This window comes from Xiphophorus hellerii, chromosome 7 (assembly GCF_003331165.1).
Source record: "Xiphophorus hellerii strain 12219 chromosome 7, Xiphophorus_hellerii-4.1, whole genome shotgun sequence".
In the NCBI taxonomy this organism is placed as follows: domain Eukaryota; kingdom Metazoa; phylum Chordata; class Actinopteri; order Cyprinodontiformes; family Poeciliidae; genus Xiphophorus; species Xiphophorus hellerii.
Window position 1 is genome coordinate 27,919,989 of NC_045678.1, and position 21,494 is coordinate 27,941,482.

Here is a 21,494-nt window from a genome sequence, read left to right on the forward strand (position 1 = left end):
CGTTTGCTCAAACTTCTGGATTATTTAACCCAGAAAATAATCTTCGTCTGAGTCCGATTGTGTCTTATTAACCTTTTTTACCTCCTTCTTTGAGAGAACTGACTGCCTTTAGGTTCATTTACCATAGTGACAGAGGGTAATTTGTTCTTTTTAAAGTGCCAGAAGAACCAGTAAAGAAGGAGGTGGCTGCTCCTCCACCTCCTTCAGTCCCACAGAAAGTTCAGAAAGAGGCAGAAGAACCTCAGAAGAAGCCAGTTAAAGGTATCCGAAGCTCATTCTGCAGCTCCTGACATTAAAACTTGAAGTTCTTTTTGTGGTGATGAGGGTGCATGCCGTGTTTGTTTCAGTTGTGTCTTTCTGTTTGTGACGCTCAGTGGAGTGTTTTTACATTCCCTGACGTTTAAAAGTCTTGTAATGTTTGTGAACGGTACTCTTTAAAGTTCCCGTGGAAGAAAAAGTTCCTGATCTCCCGAAAGCAGCAAAGAAACCAGAACCTAAAGCGGCTCCTCCCAAAGAAGAGCCAGCTCAGAAGGACAAAGGTACTCTTAAACTGGTCTTAAAATTTGTTATATTTTAGGAAATTAACCTCTCTTTTTTGCTTTGCTTGACAAAAAAGACCATTTGAGTGATCTAAAACATTTTTTTGTGCGTTAGCACATTCTCTTCTTCTTTATGGTCATGTCTTCTGCATGTTTTTCTGTCAAACCCTCTTAAAGCTCTCAAGCCCCAACAGAAATCTGACAAGGTCGCCCAGAAAATGCCTGATGAAGAGGCGGTGTTGGGCAAAAAACCTGGAAAAATATCTGAAACGGCAGCAAGGAAAGCTGAGGTGAAGGAAAAAACTCCGGAGAAAATGCCGGAAAGTAAACCGGAAATTGTACAGAAGGTGGTGGCTGAAAGAATCCCAGAGAAAATACAGGAAAGAATTCCAGAAAAACTTCCAGAGAAAATACCGGAAAAAATCTCTGAGAAACTTCCACAGAAAATCCCAGAGAAATTTCCAGAAAAAATCTCTGAGAAACTTCCAGAGAAAATCCCAGAGAAACTTCCAGAAAAAATCTCTGAGAAACACCCAGAGAAAATTTCTGAGAAACGTCCAGAAATAATTGTAGAGAAGCGTCCTGAAAAAATCTCAGAGAAACTTCCAGAGAAAATCCCAGAAAAAATTCAAGAAAAAATCTCAGAGAAACGTCCAGAAAAGGTCTCTGAGAAACTCCCAGAGAAAATTCCTGAAAAACTCCCAGAGAAAATTCCTGAAAAACGTCCAGAGAAAATTCCTGAGACAAAGCCTGAGATTAAACCTCCTCAGAAAAAGGCTGAAGAAGAGGTGATCAGTCAGAAAAAACCTCCTGAGAAAGTTGACAAAGTGAAACCACAGAAACAAGCAGAGAAAACTTTTGAAGGTGAAACCGTTTCTGTTAAAACACGTGAGAAGGTCGGACCAAAACGAGAAGCACAAGAATCTCTTCAGAAAGGTACAGATGACAAAAACATCGACTCTTTTTCTTCCTTTGTCTTCTTCATGAAACGTCTCTTTGAGTTCAGCATTTATCAGCTTCAACACAGAACCGGTTAAATATTACAGAACATCTCCACAGAAGAAAAAATGAAATTTTAAAATTTCCAGACAAATTCAGCTATAAGTTTTTTCTGAGTTCAGTTTTGCCTTGAATTATTAAAAATCAATAATGTTTTGCACGTTAACTCGTTTTGTGTAAAATGGACATAAAATAAATTGGTGTCGTCTACGGAGTATTAGGCCCACGTTAAGAAAACAAAAAAACAATAAAATTACAAGAGTAACTTATAAACATATGTCATATTATGAGAATAATGTGAAACTAATACAAGAATAAAGTCATAGTATTACCAGAATAAAGTTGTAGTATTGTTTCTCTATTCTCGTATTATTTTGACTTTATCCTCGTAATTATGAATTCATTCTATTTATTTATTTTTTTGTATTTTTAAAGTTTTTTTTCTTTTAGCTGCATGTATGACAAATATCTATAACAGTTTTTCCAAGTGAGTGCCACCAGGGGGCGCTAGAGAGGATCAGAAACTTAGAGGGAAGATGAGAAAAACCATGTAGTCCAATTATTCTGTGTAATGTTATTTTAACGCGTTAAATTTAAGGAATTTAATGTGTTTAATTCTGAGGAGTCGCTTGTGTAAATGTTGACAGCCGTAATTTTCATGTAAATAAATGACGTAGCGTCCTGGACAGATAGTAAAGTAGGGAAAAGAAAGTGATAAAAACCGTGAAATTAATTAGAAAAAGGTTCAAAAAGTAGAGTACGGACAAAAAAGAAAGAGAAAGTGAACTTCAGATGTTAAATATTAGCAAATCAATCTTTCACAACAATAAAAAGTTGAATCAAAGAACTATAAAATATCATACTCTCCTAATTATTTAAAACAGAGAACCTTGAAATGTGTTAATTTTTAAACTTGACAGCAAAACTGACTTCAGAAGATCAAATATAGCTGAATTTCTTTGAACTTTTTATCCACATTTAGGCATCATTTGACATCTATTTGCCTTTCACTTTTAAACCTCGGTATTTACACCGTATACTCAGAATTGTTGTCTCCTCTACATCTTTACAAAAGAAATCACCCTGCATTTCGTGTAATAATCAGAAAAATTCCAGATGCTGCTGCTGGTTTCAGAATATCTTCCACGTCTCTTTAAACTCTCAAATCTTTGTGTTTTCTGGATCTTTCTGTGTGTTTGTTTCTAACGGTCTTAACTTTATTTCTTTATAACAATCTTCTTCGAACTCACCATCTTGGACTAAAAAAAACCTTGAATAAAAGAACCTGTAGTTGAGAAGACGGAGAAGATTCGTCAGGAGAAGAAAGTCTTTGTTCCTGTTGAAAAAGGTACCGACCGTCTGAAAACGAGATGGATTACTGTAACCGCATCCTCGTTTTTAAGTCCTGATGATAAAATCCAGCCGGTTGGATTATCATCAGTCTTTCTATTAATCCCTCTAACGTTTGATGTTTGTCTCTGTGTTTTATTCTCACCTCTTGGCGTCGCTGCATGACGCCTCTTCTTCTACAAAACCAGTTCTAACTGAGAAACCAGAAGAAACTCAGAGGAAACAGGAAGAGGAGAGAAAATCTGCTAAAATCTCTGAGATAAAACAGAAAGTTAAAGCAAAAGTGACGGAAGATGAGTCTGAAGAGATCGAATCACCAGCAGACGAAACGAGGAGCAAAGGCAAAACTGAAGAAAAACGTTCAGTTAAAGAAGAGTTGGCAAGAAAAACAAGTGAAAAATTAAAAGTTATCGGTGTGAAATCTGAGAAAATCTCAGAAAAACTCAGCAGAACAGGAGAAGAAACTCACAGAGAAGTGAAAAAGACAGAAATTAAATCAGAGTTAATTGAATCGGTTGCATTGTTTGAGCTAACCGAAGAGAAAAAGGTGAAATCTGAACCGGTGTTTGATGTAAAACCGGACTACCACTCTGTAAAAGCAGAACTAGAGACCTCAGTCACAGAGCTGGAGTTTATTACGAAGTTTGTACCAGAAGCAGAGCAGCTGAAGTCCGAAGACGTTCCTCCTCAGAAACGGGAACTCTTAATCCAGGATCAGATGAAACCTTCAGTCTCTTTAAAACCAGAACAAGAGATAAAGATTCCCTCAGAAACAGCCGCTGGAGGTACCATCATTCATTATGTCATATTTAACCGTTTCATCAGACTCTGGTTGGTTGCAGGTTGTTTATTCTCTGTGTAATATCCTGAGCAACCACCAGGGGTCACCATTTCACGTCCATTCTTCTGTTTAACATCATTTTCCGTCTTTTTATTCTGTTTCTGAGTTTGCTTTGTCACCTTCTATCCGCCGCCTGTTGATGTTTTTGTCGTTTTTTGTTTCTCTTTTGTTTTTCTTAAATGTCCAAACCTAAATCTTAATTTGATTATTCTTTAAAGAAACTGAAGACAAACTCAAGAAGCTTCCTTCCAAACCTGCTGAGACAAAAGGAAAGAAAGTGGAGAAAGGTAGAAAACCACAACCATCGTCTTTTATTTAACCTCTTTATTATTGATCATTTAACCCCAGCTGTTTGTGTCTGTTTGTTTCTAATCTCTTGGCACCGCCTCCTGGTGCTTTCTCTTCACAACTGTTCAATTTTTCCAACCTTCAGCATCATTCACAGCTCTTGTAGAGGACGAGAAAAGAGCATCATGTGCAGAACATGAAGGTCCAGTTAAAGAACGCAAGAATATTGAATCTGAGACACAAGAAACCAACAAAAAAACTGAAGAAATATCTGTTACTGAGGGATTAAAGGAAATGGGCTTTTTTCCTTCAACTGATGAAAAGATTAATGTGACAGTTCAGGATAAACCTAATGAACATAGACGACAGAGATTGGTCCCCAAAGACATAGAACAGCCGAAAGAAGATGCTGAAACTGGAAAACATGAAATTCTTAATGTTTCTGCAGCAAATGGATTAATTACAAACCAGAAATTTAAAGACAAACCAAAAATATCTGTCATGACAGAACAGTATGCGTCAGAACGAGCTCCTCAGAAAGAGCTAGACTCAAAAATTCATGAAACTGATTCACGTGAGGTCATTGAAACAAACGTTTCATCAAAACTCGCTGACATTAGTACCAGGTGTTTAAAGAAAGAAGCTGCAGAGAAACCAAAACTGCAGACATTAGGTGAAGATGACACTTCACTTCAAGACAAAGAAACTTTTAGTGAAGTCAAAGTTTCTGAAAAGCAGTACATAGTCCCAGACAGGGAGTTCCCAGTTCCTGAGGAAGTTCCTCAGAAAACATCATTATCCACCAAGATCAGAAGACAGAGGTTTGCTAAAACTAAAGAAGCTTCAGACAAAAAGGCACCTTCACAAAGCATCGCAGTGGAGGATGAAACTGAAGCAGAGACGCTTAGAAAAGATGGAAAACCTGAAACAGTTAAGAGGTTTATCGACAAGAAATCACTACATCCAGCTGAGGAATGTACAAAAACTCAAACTGTTACTGAACTACATCAGGTGACAATTAGTACAGTTAAAGATAAAACTCTTAAAGTTTCTCCTCTTAAAGAGACTAAAAGTGTGCAGGAAGAAGAAAAAGTAAAAGAGGAAAGTTTAGAAGAAGTTGAATTACTGGCAGTTGATGAGCAAACTAGTCAAGTAGACGGTGATCTGAAGGATTCAAGATCATCTAAAGAGAAAAGACAAAAACTAATGAAGACTAAAGATGCGGTGGATAATCAACTACCAATAAAAACAGTTTTAACAAAGGAAGGGCTGCCAATCAAAGACAAAATAGCTGACATAGGTGAACAAAGTAAAGTGACCTCAAAACAACCTATAGAGTTAACTGATGATCAAGAAATCAATGAAGGGGATTTTCCTCCAAAGGAAGAAAATTTAATAAAGTTTGAGGACGCTACAGATGTTTTACAGAAAGAAATTCCATCAAAAAAAGTTAAAACTAAGAAAACAACAAAAGATAAAGAGGAAAAAGAACAACCAGCATCTGAAGATCATCAGGGGTCGATCCTTGGACTAGACCAGATAAACATCAGTAAAGTTACAGATAAGATGTTGAAAGTTTCTCCCCTTAAAGAGAAACAAGCAACACAGGAACAAGCAGAAAGAAAAGTTTCACAAATAAGCACAGACGAAACCATTAAAAAAACTGAAAAAATGCAAGAAAGGAGACAATCTGAGTTTTTACTCATTAAAGAGGTGAAAGATTTATCTGGCGTCTCTCCAGAAAAATCAGTTTTCTCAAAGCTTGAGAGCTCTACAGATATTGTACAGAAAGAAATCCCATCAAAACCAGTTAAAACTAAGAAAATGAGAAAAAGTGATGAACAACAGACAGCTGAAGAAACGTTAACTAGAGAGAAAATGAGCAAACCTCAAGGGTTAATAGTTAGACAAGACCAGATAAACATCAGTACAGTTACTGATAAAATGTTGAAAGTTTCTGCCATTAAAGAGAAACAAGCAACACAGGAACAAATGGAAAGAAATTTTTCAAAAATAAACACAGAAGAAAATGTTAAGGTTAAGGAAACAGAGAAACTACCAGAAATGAGACAATCTGAGTTTTCAGTCATTGAGGAAGTGAAAGAGGCAGATATTTCCCCAGAGGAGTCAGTTTTATCCAAGTCTGCAAAATCAACAGATGTTTTGGACCGACATATCCCATTTAAACCAGCAGTAGCTGTGGATAAAACCATAAAACTAACAGTCAGTGAAGACAAAACGACAGTTGGTGATGAAGAAACGCCTAAGCCACCAAACATCAAAGAAACTGAGTCAGCATCTGGTGAAACCAAAGATTTAGGTTCTCCAAAGGTTTTTATTTCCTCAGAGAATAAAAAACAAAAGTTTCCCCAAACAATTGATATTTCAGATGAAGAATTTTCACTTGTAATGGATAAAAACAGAAAAATTATTAAAGATGATCTACTTGACAAAGATAAAGAACAAGTATATCAACCAACAGATGATGATATGTTACCCAAAGTGAGAATTAGCAAGTTTCAGGGTTCGATCATTGAACAAGACCAGATAAAAAGCAGTGTAGTTAAAGAGAGAACTTTGAAAGGTTCTCCAGAACAATCGACATCTGAGATCATAACTGAAGACAAGCAAATCCTGTCAAAGACCATCTGCTATTTAGATAAAGCTAACCTTACCTCTGTCAATGACAGAACTGACAAACCATTACCTAGAGCCACGAAGCAAGAAAAACCTGCAGAAAATCTGTCAGAAATCCAAGAAGGTGGGTTTGCAACAGGTGAAGCTGAGGGTTTTCCAAAGGAAATAAAGGAAATGGACCAAACTGTAGAGGCAACAGACCAAAACATTCAACCAAAGTTAGTCAGAGATAAAGACAAAACTAAAACTGACAGAAGAGGAAAATCTACAAAACAGCAATTTAAAGTAAAAGTCTTAGATGAAGCTGATGTTCCAGCTAATATAGAAGAAACTTCAGTTAGGAAAGAGGTTCAGGTAGACCAAAAGGTAACTGAAGGGAGCACATTAACAGAGGAAGCCCTGACGACCAAGAAGTTACAAAAGACGGATGAGTTTCAGTCATCTCTTAAGGTTCAAGACACAGAAGATCAGGCATCTCAGATTGAAGAGAATGTATCCAAACAGGAACCTTCAAAGGAACCTAAACCAGTTTCATCTCAGTTAGAAAAGCACAAAACATTCGCAGTTAAAGGCGGTCACACCACAGAGGAGATAGTTGATGAGTTAGAGGGTTTTAAACCAACACAAGAAGAACAGGAAAAAGTGCAGAGAAAGATAACAGAGGTTCCTGTTGGACAGGAAGAAGCTGAAATACAACAGAGACCAGAAGATACTGACGATAGGGTCAGAGACTTAAAGATCTTTAATAAACCAGAGAAAACTGAAGTTCTGGGAAATATTTCAATAGAGAAACAGCTAAGAGATGCAGAAAATGCAGAAGAAGTTACTGAAATGGACAAAACCACCACAACTCGTCCAGCTGAGGAGATGAAAAACTCAAACGCAGAAACTGAAGCTGCAAGAAAAGGACAGAAAACAGAAAAATCCAGACAAATTTCACAAGAAGCAACTGAAGAGGAGAAGTTGGACCAGACAGAAATTACACAAGATGTTGCAAGAAAGAAATCCAAATCTCTGAAAGAAAAAGATACAAAATTTCAAGACAAAGAGTGGAAGGCAGCTGTTTTCAAACAGGAATATGGACATTTTACTCCAGCTGAAGAAGCTGAAACACCAAAAATATTAATGAAACTTTCTGTGGCTCCTGTGATGGAGGTGGCCTTCGAAACATCTGGTATAGCCATAGATGACAATGAACCCTCGTCTTTGAAGAAGTCTAAACAAATAAAGGTAGAAGATGGAGCAGACAAGCTGCCTACAAGAGTAGAGCAAGACAAATTAAAGTCTCAAGTTAGATCAGAACCAGAAGCCAAGGAGGTTCCTCTTGAAAAAGTTAACATCCTTGACAAACCAGCTTCATTTCCTCCCAAACGCGTGAAGCAAACCGAAACACAAGATGGAGAACTTTCCATGATGGCAAGAGTAAAACAAAAACATGGAGAAATTAGCCAGCTTTTTCCAGAAACAAAACAACAGCAGAAAGCAGTCGCAGCTGCAACTTTGATGGAGATACCATCTGAAAAACATCTCATCACTGATGTTGGCGACTTTAAATCAGACCGTTTACAAAGATCTACAGCTCCTGATAACCTGGAGACAAATGTTGAAACGGTAACAGAGAAAATGTTTGACCTTGTCAGTCCAGAGGCTGTAGAGAAGAAGGTGAATAACCTCACAACAGACAAAGCTAGTGAAGATAAAACACAACAGAGGGTGAAACGTAGAGAAAAGTCACCAATCGAAAGCTTAATGTCTAAAACAGAAACAGTTAGAGATTATTTTCATGACGTTTCCCAGACTGCAATGATGGAGCAGCAGGAAACAGAGCAAAAAGTTTCAAAGACGCCGGTTATGGATGTGGCGTATGAAAAATCAATGCATGCACGCACACAGGAGATGCTAGACATACAGACATATATATCCCCTGATTCTCAAGTAAAGGATGTTAGACCAGGAGAAATTGTTTACACATCAGGTGATGTTTCTGTTCTGATAGAAAGATCCACAAAAGATCAAATACATGCATTAAATCAACCTGAAGAGATTGAAGTGAATATTAGGGAACTAAAGCTCGAAACAGGAAGAAAATCATTTGTTGAAGCAGAAACTTTGCAAAGTCAAGATGAATCAGACAAACCAATCAGTCCAGAAGACCTTTCTTCACAAATTACTGCATATAGAGGAGATAAATCTGATGCTACAGTTCAGGCAAAGACGGTTCCAGCAAAAGAAAAGGCAGCAACTATTGGTGGAGGAAAAAAAGTCTCTCTGACATCTACACTCGATGTGATGTTTAAAGAATCGGACACAACTGAAGGAAGAAGAGAATATTCAAGAGATTCAAAGACGTCAGAGCAACCAATTGAACCCAACATGTCTGCTGGTGTTCAACGTAAAGACAAACAAGCAGAGAGAGAACTAACCGAAGGTCGGCCTAACTTTGAGCCCTCAGTAACAGATAAACCCAAAGTTAGCACCACTGGTCACCCATCAGAACACACCAGAACCACACCACACATCCACTCAATGCTTCTAAAAACACACGAAACCAGAACCGAGACAGAACGCCAAGGAATGCAGTCCATGACAGAAACGAAGGGTCTGACTGCGGAACCAGAAGAGAAAGAAAATCTCTTTCTTCAAGAAACGTCCAGAGGTACAGAGGAGGAAAACTATCACTGAGCACAAGTTTCTGATCTGAGCACCCGACATCACTTCCTGTTTGGATTCTCCACATTCATATCACCGTCCAGAACGACCTCCATGTCATGTCACCCATTCTGTTCAAGCACAATCTGTCTTTACTTGTCTTCTGCGTTTCCATTACAAATGTGTCCGAAACTTTCTTGATATTCTGCTAACGTTGAAAAAACGCAGTTTCACAATTGTGGTAATTCCATTAAATGAGGAACACAGTTAAAATCACATAAATAAGTTTGTTCACATAAATCTTTAAAAAAATAACAGTGACATTATCATTATGTTGTCTTTTCCGCCAGTATATTATCATCCATTCGGTAATCACATGACTTGTGTGATGCAAAATAAAAATAAAGTTTCCATTGCAGTTTTGTGAAATATACTAATTTCAATAAAGCCAAAAAACCGACTGATTCTAGCACAGAAACTTTTGATTAAAAAAATGTGAGTTCTTTTTTTGTAAATTGTCTTTCCGTTATGAACATTTATTATTGTATTTCCACTTTGCGTAATTGTAAAATTAATGGAAATTTGCTACTTACCATTTAATTGTGCAAATTGGAATTACAAAAATAAATTTGCTTAATGGAAACATGAGACTTTTGAAAAAACTCATGTATTTTGATAAAGCTTTCGTGCTAAGATGAGGCTAAAGGCTTTAAAGGCTAAAAACCTTTTAGCCACTAATCTCTTTAAAGGTTTTTAGCCTTTAAAGAGATTAGTGTATTTTGCAAAACTCCAATGGAAACATTTTTTTCGCATCATACCGGTCATGTGATGAACAACCGGATGTTACTACTTAGGGAAAAGACAAAGAAAATGACAGGTAGGAGGATGATGGCACTGTAAGTTTTTTAATGAAATATTGTGTGGACAAACTTATTCATGTGTGATTTTAATTGTATCTTATTTAATGGAAGCACCACAATTGTGAAATATGTTTTTTTTCCCCCCCATCAGCAGAATATCAACAAAGTTTTGCACACATTTGTAATGGAAACGCAGTTAGATTGTGTTGGATTTTCCCCCTGGCCGTTTCTCTAACTCTTCTATACAATGTGTGTGTGAACCAGAGCGGTGAGGTTGTTTGGTCTTCCAGCTGCCTAAAGGCTGTTTTTTCTTTGCCGTGCTTCAGTTCTTACCTCAGTCTGAATGTTTGTCTGATTGTTGTCTTGTTTATCTTTAAAGTTGTTGTGAAGGAGAAGGAGTTGCCTCCAGAACCCAAAGAAGTGAAGCCAGCTCCTCCTCCAGAAGGTACTCAACATTGTTTGGTTTTAAAGGCATTCGTGACAGAATGCGCTCTTGGAAAAAAGCAAATCTTTGAAACTTTATCCTGAACACAGAGGTCAGAAAATGATCTCTTGGATTTAAACTTCTCTGAGTTCAGATAAGCATGTTCTTAAGATGTTTGTGTAAATTTTCATCTTTTCTTTGTACCTGAAGAAATCAAACCAAAAGTTGGAGAAGCCCCGAAAAGACCTGAAGTTACTCAAAAGAAAATCCCTCCACCAGAGGAAACAAAACCAGGTATTCAGACAGAAAACGGTTGAAGAAGTGTTTGGATGCTAGTTTGCCAAACATCTGATTAATCTAATGTTGCTCTTGAAAGTGGTGAAGCCTGTTGTGAAGGCTGAAGAACCGACTAAGGTGGTTCCAGAAGAAGAAAAGCCAGCTCTGAAAGGTAGAGGACCTTCAGAGAACCGTCCTCTTTATCTTTTCAGTTAAATCCATCTTTTAAAACCTCTTATTTCACCAGATGTCTTTACTAATACGGGTCATGTTGACCTTTTCCTCTTCCGTGCAACAAAAGCATGCAATTTTTTAAACATCTTCTTATATCTCACCTTAATTCTTCACCTCTACTGTGAGATAATTAAATGTTTCTTACAGTCTTCAAGGAAAACGAGTCACATTGTTAGTAATAACCAAAACCTAATGAGTTTCTTCATTATCCTTTTGTATTAGATGAAACCAAAGGACCTGTCCAGACACCGGGAGGAGTCCAGAAAGGTAAGACCACTTCTCACTTTGCCTCTAAACAGCCAGTAGATGGCAGCAAATCTACACCTGAACACAATGTTGGGCGCCAAAGCAAACCATCACTAATTACTGCTTTGTTATGCTCAGTACAGAAATTACTTGGTATTAACTTGAGAAATAAGCATCTCAACTAATCAGATATTTGACTTTTAAGAAAATGGACCCTGATTCTTTGCACTCTCAGCTCCATTTTCTGTTATGTTACAGCTTATTACTTACAAGACAAATAGCACGTGTGACATGCTAGCACACTCAGGCCCTTAAAGTACAGTACAAGCGAGCAATTTGCTCTCTTTTTGCATCAGATTGCATTTTTCGTGCTTCTCAATCAGGGAGAAAACAAGTTCAAATTCAGGTCTATATCAGAGCGTGATAGTTTTAATGTAAAGCTACCTTACATCTTTCTTTTGCACTATAATCATTTTCAGCTAACAGGAGAAGATAAAAGTTAAATCATGGTTTATGTAATCATGGGAAGTTTTTCCTCTAAATTTATAATATGAAGTTTAAATATGGGAGACATTATTAGCTGGCCAGTCCAATTTGAAGTGAAAATCTGTTTTGATGAGGGCATTGTGAGTTAGACGGATGTGCAAACTTTGGTTTACGAGTGTCAGCAAACACTAAATATGCACTATAATGAATACTGCCAAGAATGTTTTCATAAATATATAAGAAAGTGAGATCTATGCAGTTTTACTTTAAATTTTCTCATTGTGTTAATTAGTTTAAGTTACCCTGTAGTGCCTTTCAAAGATTATTGATACTACCTGACTTTTTTCACAATTTATCACTTCACAACCACCAACTTTAGTGTTTTCATTGGCTTTTTAAGGTTTTTCCAAAAGCAAGTAGTGTGCTGTTGCTTTCAGTCCCCTTTACTCTGATACTCTAAAATAAAATCCTGAACATGGCCAATGAATCCACCGGTGTTTAATATGATGTTGGATCTTTGTTAAAATACTTTGGGATTTGTGGTTGTAATGTGACAAAATGTGAAATATAGTTTCTCTTCTTATATCTCTGTGTTTAGTATATTTGTTGAGCATTTTCTATAACGTCATATGTGTGTTCTGTGTTGCAAGAACTGTGATGTCAGTCCTGTGTCATTCAGTAATGTCAGACCTTTACTGCCTCAGAAACTGTTCAGCAAAAAAAGGGTAAAATTCAAGTCACAGAGGACGGGACGTTTGAGATTCCCACCTTGAAGAAAGCAACCAGAGTCATGAGGGAAGTGGAAGAGGAGCAAGAGGTTGTCACATTGAAGAAGGTCCCATCAGTTCCCATGACAGAATCTGAAGAGGAAGAAAAACCTCAGAAAGTCACCAAGACCACCGTTTTCCATGCCGAGGAAATGGTGCATGAAGAAGAGTCTTTTGAGATGTCTGTTGTCACCAGACGGACTGTTGAAGAAAGAAAACCCAGAGAGAAACCTGAGGGGGTGAAAAAGCCAGACGTTATCAAGCCTAAAGTGGAGGAAGAAAAAGAAACTCCAAAAGACGCTTGGACCCGCCAGAAACCTGCCCCTAAAGATGAGAAACCAGAAGACAAGATCTCTCTTAAGAAAACCCCAAAAGCACCAAAAGAAGAGGAACCTGCTCCTCCAAGTACAGCACCAAAAAAAGTGAAAAAGTTACCCATATCTGAAGCTGAACCAGAAGTAGTCAAGCTCAAACCTTTTGACAAGCCTGACAAACCTTTAGAAGAGCCAGAGAAAGATAAGAAGGAGAGGCCAGATAGAGATAGTGTGCCTTTCCAGAAGGGAGAAAGGATCCCCCGAGAGGTGGAACCCAAAGAGCCAGCAAAGAAACCTGCGGAGGCACTCCCTGAGGTAAAGGAGCCTCCAACTAAGGTACCAAAGCCAGCAGATAAAAAGAAAACTCCAGAGAAAGAGCCAGAGGAGGTCAAAGCACCAACTAAAGGAAAGAAAATCCCAACAGCAGAACAGGAAGTGGAAAGCGTCAAACTGAAGCCCTTTTCCAAACCTTCCAAAGAAGCTGAGGAGCCTGAGAAGAAACCATTAGAGGAGAAAGACAGGAAACCATCTGATGACCTGCAGCGCCGTCGCACCAGTCCTGATGACAAACCAAAGGCAAAAGAGTCAGAGGCTAAGCCCAAGAAACCTGACGTCCCTGAAGCTCCTGAGAAAAAGCCAGAGAAGCCAAAGGAAGTAGACACTGCTCCAACAGAGAAGACACCTGACAAGAAGCCTGAAAAGAAGTCTGAGAAGACTCCAGAGGAGGTCAAACCTAAGCCTTTGGAGACAAAAAAAGGAGTTATACCCAAGGCTAAAGAGGAGAAGGAAGACGTAGCACTGAAGCCAGTGGAGCAGCTCAAAAAGGCAGAGCTGAAAAAGACTCCTTCTCCTAAAGTTGACAAACTCAAGGAGGCAGAAGCAGCTCCAGCTGAGAGGAGGCCAAGCATTGACAAACTTAAAAAAGAGCCAAAAAGCGTGTCACCCAAAGACTCTGTTGAAGCTGCAACTCTTAAAAAGGTTCCAAAGAAACCATCACCAGAAGAGGCGAAGGCTGTCACACCAGCAGAGCCTGGCAAAAAGAAAGTTCCCGCAGTGAAGGAGATCTCTCCTGGGGCTGTGCAAATAAAGAAAGTTGCCACTCAGCCAGAGGAGGAGGTGTTTGAAGAGGAGGCAGAGGAAGAGGCAGAGCTGGAGGAAGAGGAAGCCTGGGGCTGGGAACTGGTTCCACGGGACAGCTATGGCTCAGAGGACTGGGAAGGTGAAGGAGAAGAAGGTGCCTTGGAGGTTCCTGGGGTAACCCAGAGAGGTGAGAAGGTGGCAACCCCAACATGTTGGGTGCGACCAAGAAAAATCCTCCACTCATGCCATCCATAATCTCCATCCATTCCCACCATGCTTTCCATCTAAATCCTTCCTGCGGATCATTTTGTTGTGTTTTTACATGTTTGTGTCCATCACATCCATCTCTTCCAGACGTTCTTGTTAAGTCATCTGCGTTTGTCTGCCATTCCATTCTCATTTGCCCAACATGTGTTCATCCCACTATAACACCATCTTTACGTTCATGTCATCTCCTAATGGTGTGAAAATTGTGTCATTGTGAAAATGTAATACATAATTCATTATTCTGTTTGTCTGCCTTCATTTAATTACTTCATGTCTTCAATTCCTGACGAAAACAACATTGCATATGGCCGCCCATTTGCTTGTTCATAAAAAACAATAAACAGTTTCATTGTTTAGCAGCGGATTAATGGTAATTGTTTCTAAACAGAGGGGCAGCCGGCAGAGGAAGCAGGAAGAGGCAGAGGCAGAGGGCTAAAACGTAAGTGTGCTTTCCTTATGTTCACACCAGAACTCAAAAATATCATTGTTTAGACTCATGACTATATGTTAAAATCCTCTTTCAGCCAAGCAGACACCATCGCCCGGAGAGGGCAGAGGTCGGGGCATGAAACCTGGTGGGAGAGGTGGCCCCACACCACCAGAGGAACCTTTTGCAGGCTTCAAACTCAAAGCCGTTCCCCTGAAGTTCATCAAGAAGCTGGAAAATATTGTCCTCAAGGAGGCCGAGTCCATTGGCTCATCGGCCGTGTTTGAGTGTGAGGTTTCACCCTCTACAGCCATCACCTCCTGGATGAAAGATGGCGGCAACCTGCGTGAGAGTCCCAAGCACAAGTTCACCTCTGACGGCAAAGATCGGAAGCTGCACATCATTGATGTCCAGCTGTCCGACACTGGAGAATATACCTGCGTCGCCAAGAATGCTGGAAAGGAGATTTCCTGCACTGCTAAGCTCATAGTTGAAGGTAACCCAGCTGCCTTTGATTAATCATAATCAATTTTATGTGGCCCTCTGGACTTCTGAGGGAAACGTAACTAGAACCTTTAAGATAGGACTGGACAATAAATCAAAAACAATATGTATATTTAAAACAAAAACAGATCCGTAAGTAGTAATATTGATCAATATCAAGCTCTTATATTGTGATACGTTTTTCAGTCATATCTTAAAGCCCTACTTCAGTATAACACTTGTGTGCTTCATACATTCACTCATAACCAGCCCTCTGAGAACATTCATGATTTTAATATGACCGCATTTCTGTATGCTCACAGAGCTTCCTGTAAAATGGATCAAGGAATTGGAACCGGAGAACTCGGCCATCCTGGGCCAGCCCATCTACATATCCTGCGAGCTGAGCAAAGAGAGGGACGTGGTCTGGAAGAAGAATGGTGAAGTCCTCAAGAAAAAGGAGGGCAAAATTCAAATCAACATCATTGGATTGCAACACGCCGTGACCATCCAAGGCTCCACACTAGAAGACGCTGGTACCTACACCTGTGAAGTGTCAGGACAGGAGGACGTCGTGACCACCACAAACGTCAAAGTGCTCGGTAAGACAAAGGGAGGTGTCAAATACGCGTATATTAAAACAGAACTGGAAATTAGGTGACCATGCTAGGACTGATTCCTATTCCTCCGTGGCCCTTACCCTCCATTTTACGAAGGTATGGAATCCTTTTATAGGGGGAACAAGGAGTAGCCATCGTCTTTCCCTTCAGCTGGGCTGTAAGGGGTCTTTTGGATGGCTACATGACCATTATTCCTTGATCCCCAAAGGAAAAAAGGGTGCATACCTTACTAGCATGAATGAAAAATGTGAGGGTTGGGCCAGGGCAAGGACAAATCAGGAGTCAGCTAAAATCTAACCTTGATAAATTAACTTCAGACTAGGTTTATTTTCGGTCTCTGCCAACTCTCACCAAATTAATCACATTGTGAATAGTATGCCAATCTCTGACTAAGAGATATTTAACTCCAACAGAGATTATTAAAGACTGGATAGTAAAACCACTTAGAGACCAGCATGTGAAACCAAAGGCCAATGCCACGTTTAAGTGTGAGCTCTTCAGAGACACTCCCAACTGGAAGTGGGTCAAAGGAGAGAATGAGCTCACTCCATCAGACAAGGTTGAGATCACGAAGGACGGAAAGGAGCTGACACTGACCATTAAGAACTGCCAGCCGGACGATGTAGCAGAATATGCCATGGAGGTGGAAGGACGCGTCTATACCGCCAAGCTAACGCTAGGAGGTTGGATTTCTTTCAACTGCTATCCCCAAAATAGTTTCTACAGGTTAGTATTGACGATGTTACATATTTACAAGCAGTAAATACTTGTTTCCAGAGCGTGAAGCTGAGATCCTGAGGCCTTTGGCCAGTATAGAGGTGGTAGAGAAGGAAGATGCTGCATTTGAAACAGAAATATCTGAGGATGATGTTCCAGGAGAATGGAAACTCAAAGGAGAGGTTTTGACCAGATCTCCGGTATGACTTTTTCTCATAAAGTTGTACATAATATATGTCAGTGTTGACTATTCTTTTAATAGTAGTGCAATGTAATCATCAGACGTGTGACATCCAAATGGAGGGTACGGTTCGTAGGCTCACACTGAAAAACTGCCAGTTGGATCAGGCCGGGGAAGTGTCGTACCAGGCCCTGAACGCCATCACAACTGCAATGCTAAATGTCAAAGGTAAGAGGCGTTCCTGGTCCCCCACAAAACCCCAATGGACCCTGATTCTTGGAATTTAGCTGTGAAAATAAAGGTGTAAGGTCTGAGAGGAATCAAATAAAGCCAAAAGGCATACCAGAGCAGACCTTAGATCTTTATTTAAAAAGGCCGGATGAGCCAGGTAAGATGAGAAGGAACTCCAATGCTCGTTTTGTGGGGTGAATAGTTTATTCTGTCTTGTTGATTTGTCTGTCCTATCAATAGAAAATGTAAAGCTGTATGTAGATCTGTTCATTATTGTGTCAATGTCTTTCAGTCGTGTGCTTTGTATGTATTCTTTTCAGCAGTGCCCTGTTTATAGTTAGTAGTTTCCTTATATTTAGCTAATATAACAATATTTAGAAGATCTTTGAGTTGGAGTTTGCAGAGCAGAAGTAAACTGAAGCTTTCTGGAAGAAAACAAAGATGTGCCATCATCAACAACATTTCATGCCAACCGAATAAGAGTTTGGATACTTGAATCCAATGACTAAGAAGTGCCCTGATGACACCGTTTATACTCAACATCTGCAGTCCCTGAAGACCACCAATTGATTTTTTACACTTACCAAAGAGCTTGAAGAGGAGTAGAGTCCATCTCAAGAACACCAGAAGAAATCTCAAGCTTTCAACAGATTCAACCAGGATCACTCAGAATGTAGATGACAGTGTAAACAGGGCTCTGCCTGTTGACTGTTGTGTTTATTTTTTGTTCTGTTGTGTTGTTGATGTGTTGTGCCCTGTGTCAACCCCACCCCAACCAGAAATCGAGATGGACTTTGTTGTCCCGCTGAAGGACGTTTCCGTACCAGAAAAGAAACAGGCTAAGTTTGAATGCACCATCACCAAGGATGTCGCCAAGGTCATGTGGTATAAAGGGGCTGACATCATCACCCCAGACCAAAAGTACGACATCATCGATGATGGGAAGAAACACATGCTGGTCATCAACTGCTGTGAGTTTGATGACGAGGATGAATATACGATTGAGGTTTTGGGCAAAACTTCCACAGCTAGACTCACCGTTGAGGGTAAGTGCCAGCTTTCCATCACCGAGTGTCAAAATGGCACAGAGATTAGCCATTTTGACTTAATTCACTGAGCGGGTTCCCTCCTCTTGTATGAACATGTTTTATTAATATGATTGTAGGTATCAGGCTCAGATTTGTCTCACCACTAAAGGATCAAACCGTAAAGGAGGGCAGTACAGCTCGCTTTGAGCTGGAGCTCTCTCATGAGAACATCCCTGTCACCTGGTACAAGAACGACGTGAAAATCCATCCAAGCAGAACCGTCATCACTCACATGGACGGAAAGAAACACATACTAGAAATTAAGGACGTGACTCTAGACGATATCTGCCAAATTAAGGCAGAGGCCAAAGGAATTCCTTCCATGGCCAACTTGACAGTTATAGGTATCCACATTTACTCTTCAATTCTTTGCAAAGTTTCTCCATGTTTATGTCTGTCGAGGTCCCAAAAATGCCTCATTCTGTCTGTCTGTTGTAAGAAATTGTTGGACTATGTTTTCTGTCTGTTCCTCCCACCCGTCTTTGTTGAGTTATCTTCTGCTGCATGCATTATTTGTCGTACATTCGGTTCGAAGAGTCATCATAAATCTCCCCGTTCCAGAGGGAGATCCCTACTTCACGATTAAGCTGCAGGACTATACTGCAGTCGAGAAAGACGAAGTGGTTCTAGATTGCGAGCTCAGCAAAGATGTCGATGTCATGTGGTACCACAACGAGGCTGAGATCAAGGCCTCAAAGATGGTGGCCATCAAGGCTGAGGGCAAGCGGAGAACACTAATCATCAAGAAAGTTGGTGACAAAGATAAGGGACAGTATGTATGTGACTGTGGGACAGACAAAACGACAGCCGAACTTCACATCGAAGGTAATTGACTCACCTGTGTTGAGCCACCTTCATCTCCATGGATCCTCATCACCTTCACTTTCACCATCTTCTAACCCCACCTCATGTATTTTTCTATTTAAAGCATCTTTTTTGTCATATTTTTGAGTTACTACTCTCTGTCATCTTTGTGCTCTCCAAGAGTAAAGCTTCTAGCTTCACCAAGTGGTTCTGGCCTTTTGAGAACCTGGATATTGTCTCTTTTGAAGCAGAAGCACTCTTGTATTCTTTCTAGATTCTTTTTCACACAACTACTCTAACAAACCATCAATTCTTTATTAAAAAAACTCTTTTATTGATCTTCATTGCCTGTTGGACAGTTCCATAGAAAACCAAGTGGGTGGGTTTGTCCAAAGCCCCATTTGGTTCTTTATGGTCCGAAGAGTTTGGCCTTAACCCCGAATCCCTTTTACACTTCCGACAAATAACACCACTGTCTGTCTACTTTCATCTACCGTCTCCATATCTGTGTCAGTTAATGTTGTCTTTGTGTTGAAATTTTGAATATCTCCAATGAGAGAAATTTGTCCCCTTTCTTGAACGCCAGCTCGGCACATCAAGGTGGTTCGGCCCATGTATGGTGCCGAGGTCTCTGAAGGAGAGACAGTTCGATTCGAAGTCGAACTCAGTGAGGACGACGTTCACGGCCAGTGGAGGCTAAACGGAGAAGTCCTCAGTCCGTCTGCTGTACGTTATATTAAACTACATCTCTGATCTTCATGTGATTCTATTTTAGTTGACATGTTTAATTGAGGGATTGCTAGCTCCTCCATCAGCTTCCCCCCATCCTAATCACTCTTCATCGATTGCTCATGTTTTTGGTAAAATACTGAAGTTTGTTGGCCGCTTGCAGGACATTGAGATTGTGGAAGATGGCGCCAAACACACTCTGGTTTTGTACAACTGCAAACTGCCCCAAACAGGGGAGCTTGTGTTCACCGCCGCCAACGCCAAGTGTTCTGCTAACCTGAAAGTGAAGGGTGAGCTTCCTCTTCCAAAACTGTCAAAAAGTAAAAGCTGAATCTTGTCTTCCTGCTTTTTCAGCAACTATAAGATAGCACAGATGTAATAGTGATTTACAGTTTGGGGTAAATGCTATTACACTGTATAAAGGACCAACCATATGTCATTGTGGTATCTTCAGGCAAACTGGCCTGATCCAAACCCTCTTCCCAACATTGTATTAACTCTTTCCTTCTGAACCAACAGAGCTTCCCATCTCTTTCATTACACCGTTGGCCGATGTGCATGTATACGAGAAAGATGAAGCTAAGTTTGAGTTGGAAATTTCACGAGAGCCCAAGAGCTTCCGTTGGCTCAAAGGAACCCAGGAATTGTCAAACGACGATAAGTTTGAAATCCAAGCAGATGGAAAACAACACACTCTAGTTGTAAAAGCTGCCAGATATGAAGACGAAGCCAAATACATGTTTGAGGCTGAGGATAAGAGGACGTCTGGAAAACTGATTATTAAAGGTAAAATGAGTTGGTGCCTCTGCATTTTATCACACAGGAATATTATTAGTTGGACACCAGTCACTGAAGAATGTGAATGTTTGCTAAAAGCCTTTAAATTATAAAAATTATCAGGAAAAATCAACAGCTGAAAACTTTGTTGCATTGAGAAAAACTCCAACAGAGAATATTTCAAATAGCAGATCCAGAAAACTTACATAAAAAATTTCCCTTCTTTTAGTAATTCAATTCATAAACTAATTTATATATTAAGTATAGTAGATTTTGTTACATACAGACACAATTAAAGTGTTTATTGCTGTTAAGTTTGATGCCAGGTTACAGCTAATGATCCAAAAGAAGAATTTAATTATAAGACAAATAGAAATAGTTTTTATAGAGGAATGTTCTGACCATACTATACTATCTGACCATGGCCTATAAAATCATAGGGAAGAATGTCTTTTTTTTTAGAGGTACATGGTAGATAGTCACCGGATCCCCTCCACAATAAGGACTAAACCACAAATGTCATTCCTGAAGAAGCTGGCTGCTCACAGATTGTGATATTCAAGCATTTTAGCGGAAAATTTAGTAAAAGGACGATGTTACATCAAGCAACAGGGGCAAATGTGGCCTTAGAGGGACGGTGAAGGAATCCCAGTTCAGGAGTTTAGTGGAGATGGACCGCAGCTGGAGTCAGAGCTAAAGAACCACCACACAAAGATGTATCCAGGACATAGACTTGAACTATTGATTTTCTTGTATTAAGGCACCTCAGAACCAGAGGCAACTTAAGAAGTTTATTAAAATCAAAGTGCCTGGAAGAAAAGTGGAAAGCCACAAAATCTGAGGGTGTTTTCACACCTGATAATCTGGTAGACTCATTGCAATTTGGAACCAAAATTGCAACATTTGTTACATTTTCAACTGCTGCAGTTTGTTTTTACACTGCACTGAGTCAAGCCATTAAAACTAATTAACAAACCTGTATCCTCGCCTGCACCAAGAACTACAGAAGGAAATGACATGAAAACCTCTGAAGACGACACTGAGTGCAACTTTTTCCCTCTTCATAAAATGTAAACAAAGAAAGAGTAGTGTCAGTTTTACTGTCTTTGACTAACGCTAGACACAAGTGTTTGTTTTGGTTGCATTTACCCAGAATGCCCTGCACCGTATAGAGAAACTA

At 39.7% G+C, this 21,494-nt stretch overlaps 1 protein-coding gene across 1 annotated transcript in view; it reads left to right on the plus strand.

Annotated features, from left to right (window-relative positions):
* ttn.2 (titin, tandem duplicate 2) overlaps positions 1-21,494 on the plus strand; it is a 219,590-nt gene that overhangs the window by 87,290 nt on the left and 110,806 nt on the right. The window contains exons 92-110 of the mRNA XM_032568351.1: positions 157-261; positions 441-539; positions 10,543-10,608; positions 10,798-10,881; positions 10,964-11,035; positions 11,320-11,364; positions 12,534-14,177; positions 14,646-14,696; positions 14,782-15,180; positions 15,491-15,769; positions 16,201-16,470; positions 16,565-16,704; positions 16,787-16,913; positions 17,696-17,962; positions 18,082-18,348; positions 18,566-18,829; positions 19,395-19,534; positions 19,701-19,827; positions 20,057-20,323. Coding sequence (XP_032424242.1) covers positions 157-261; positions 441-539; positions 10,543-10,608; positions 10,798-10,881; positions 10,964-11,035; positions 11,320-11,364; positions 12,534-14,177; positions 14,646-14,696; positions 14,782-15,180; positions 15,491-15,769; positions 16,201-16,470; positions 16,565-16,704; positions 16,787-16,913; positions 17,696-17,962; positions 18,082-18,348; positions 18,566-18,829; positions 19,395-19,534; positions 19,701-19,827; positions 20,057-20,323 — 4,713 coding nt within the window. The remainder of the gene's footprint in view (positions 1-156; positions 262-440; positions 540-10,542; positions 10,609-10,797; positions 10,882-10,963; positions 11,036-11,319; positions 11,365-12,533; positions 14,178-14,645; positions 14,697-14,781; positions 15,181-15,490; positions 15,770-16,200; positions 16,471-16,564; positions 16,705-16,786; positions 16,914-17,695; positions 17,963-18,081; positions 18,349-18,565; positions 18,830-19,394; positions 19,535-19,700; positions 19,828-20,056; positions 20,324-21,494) is intronic.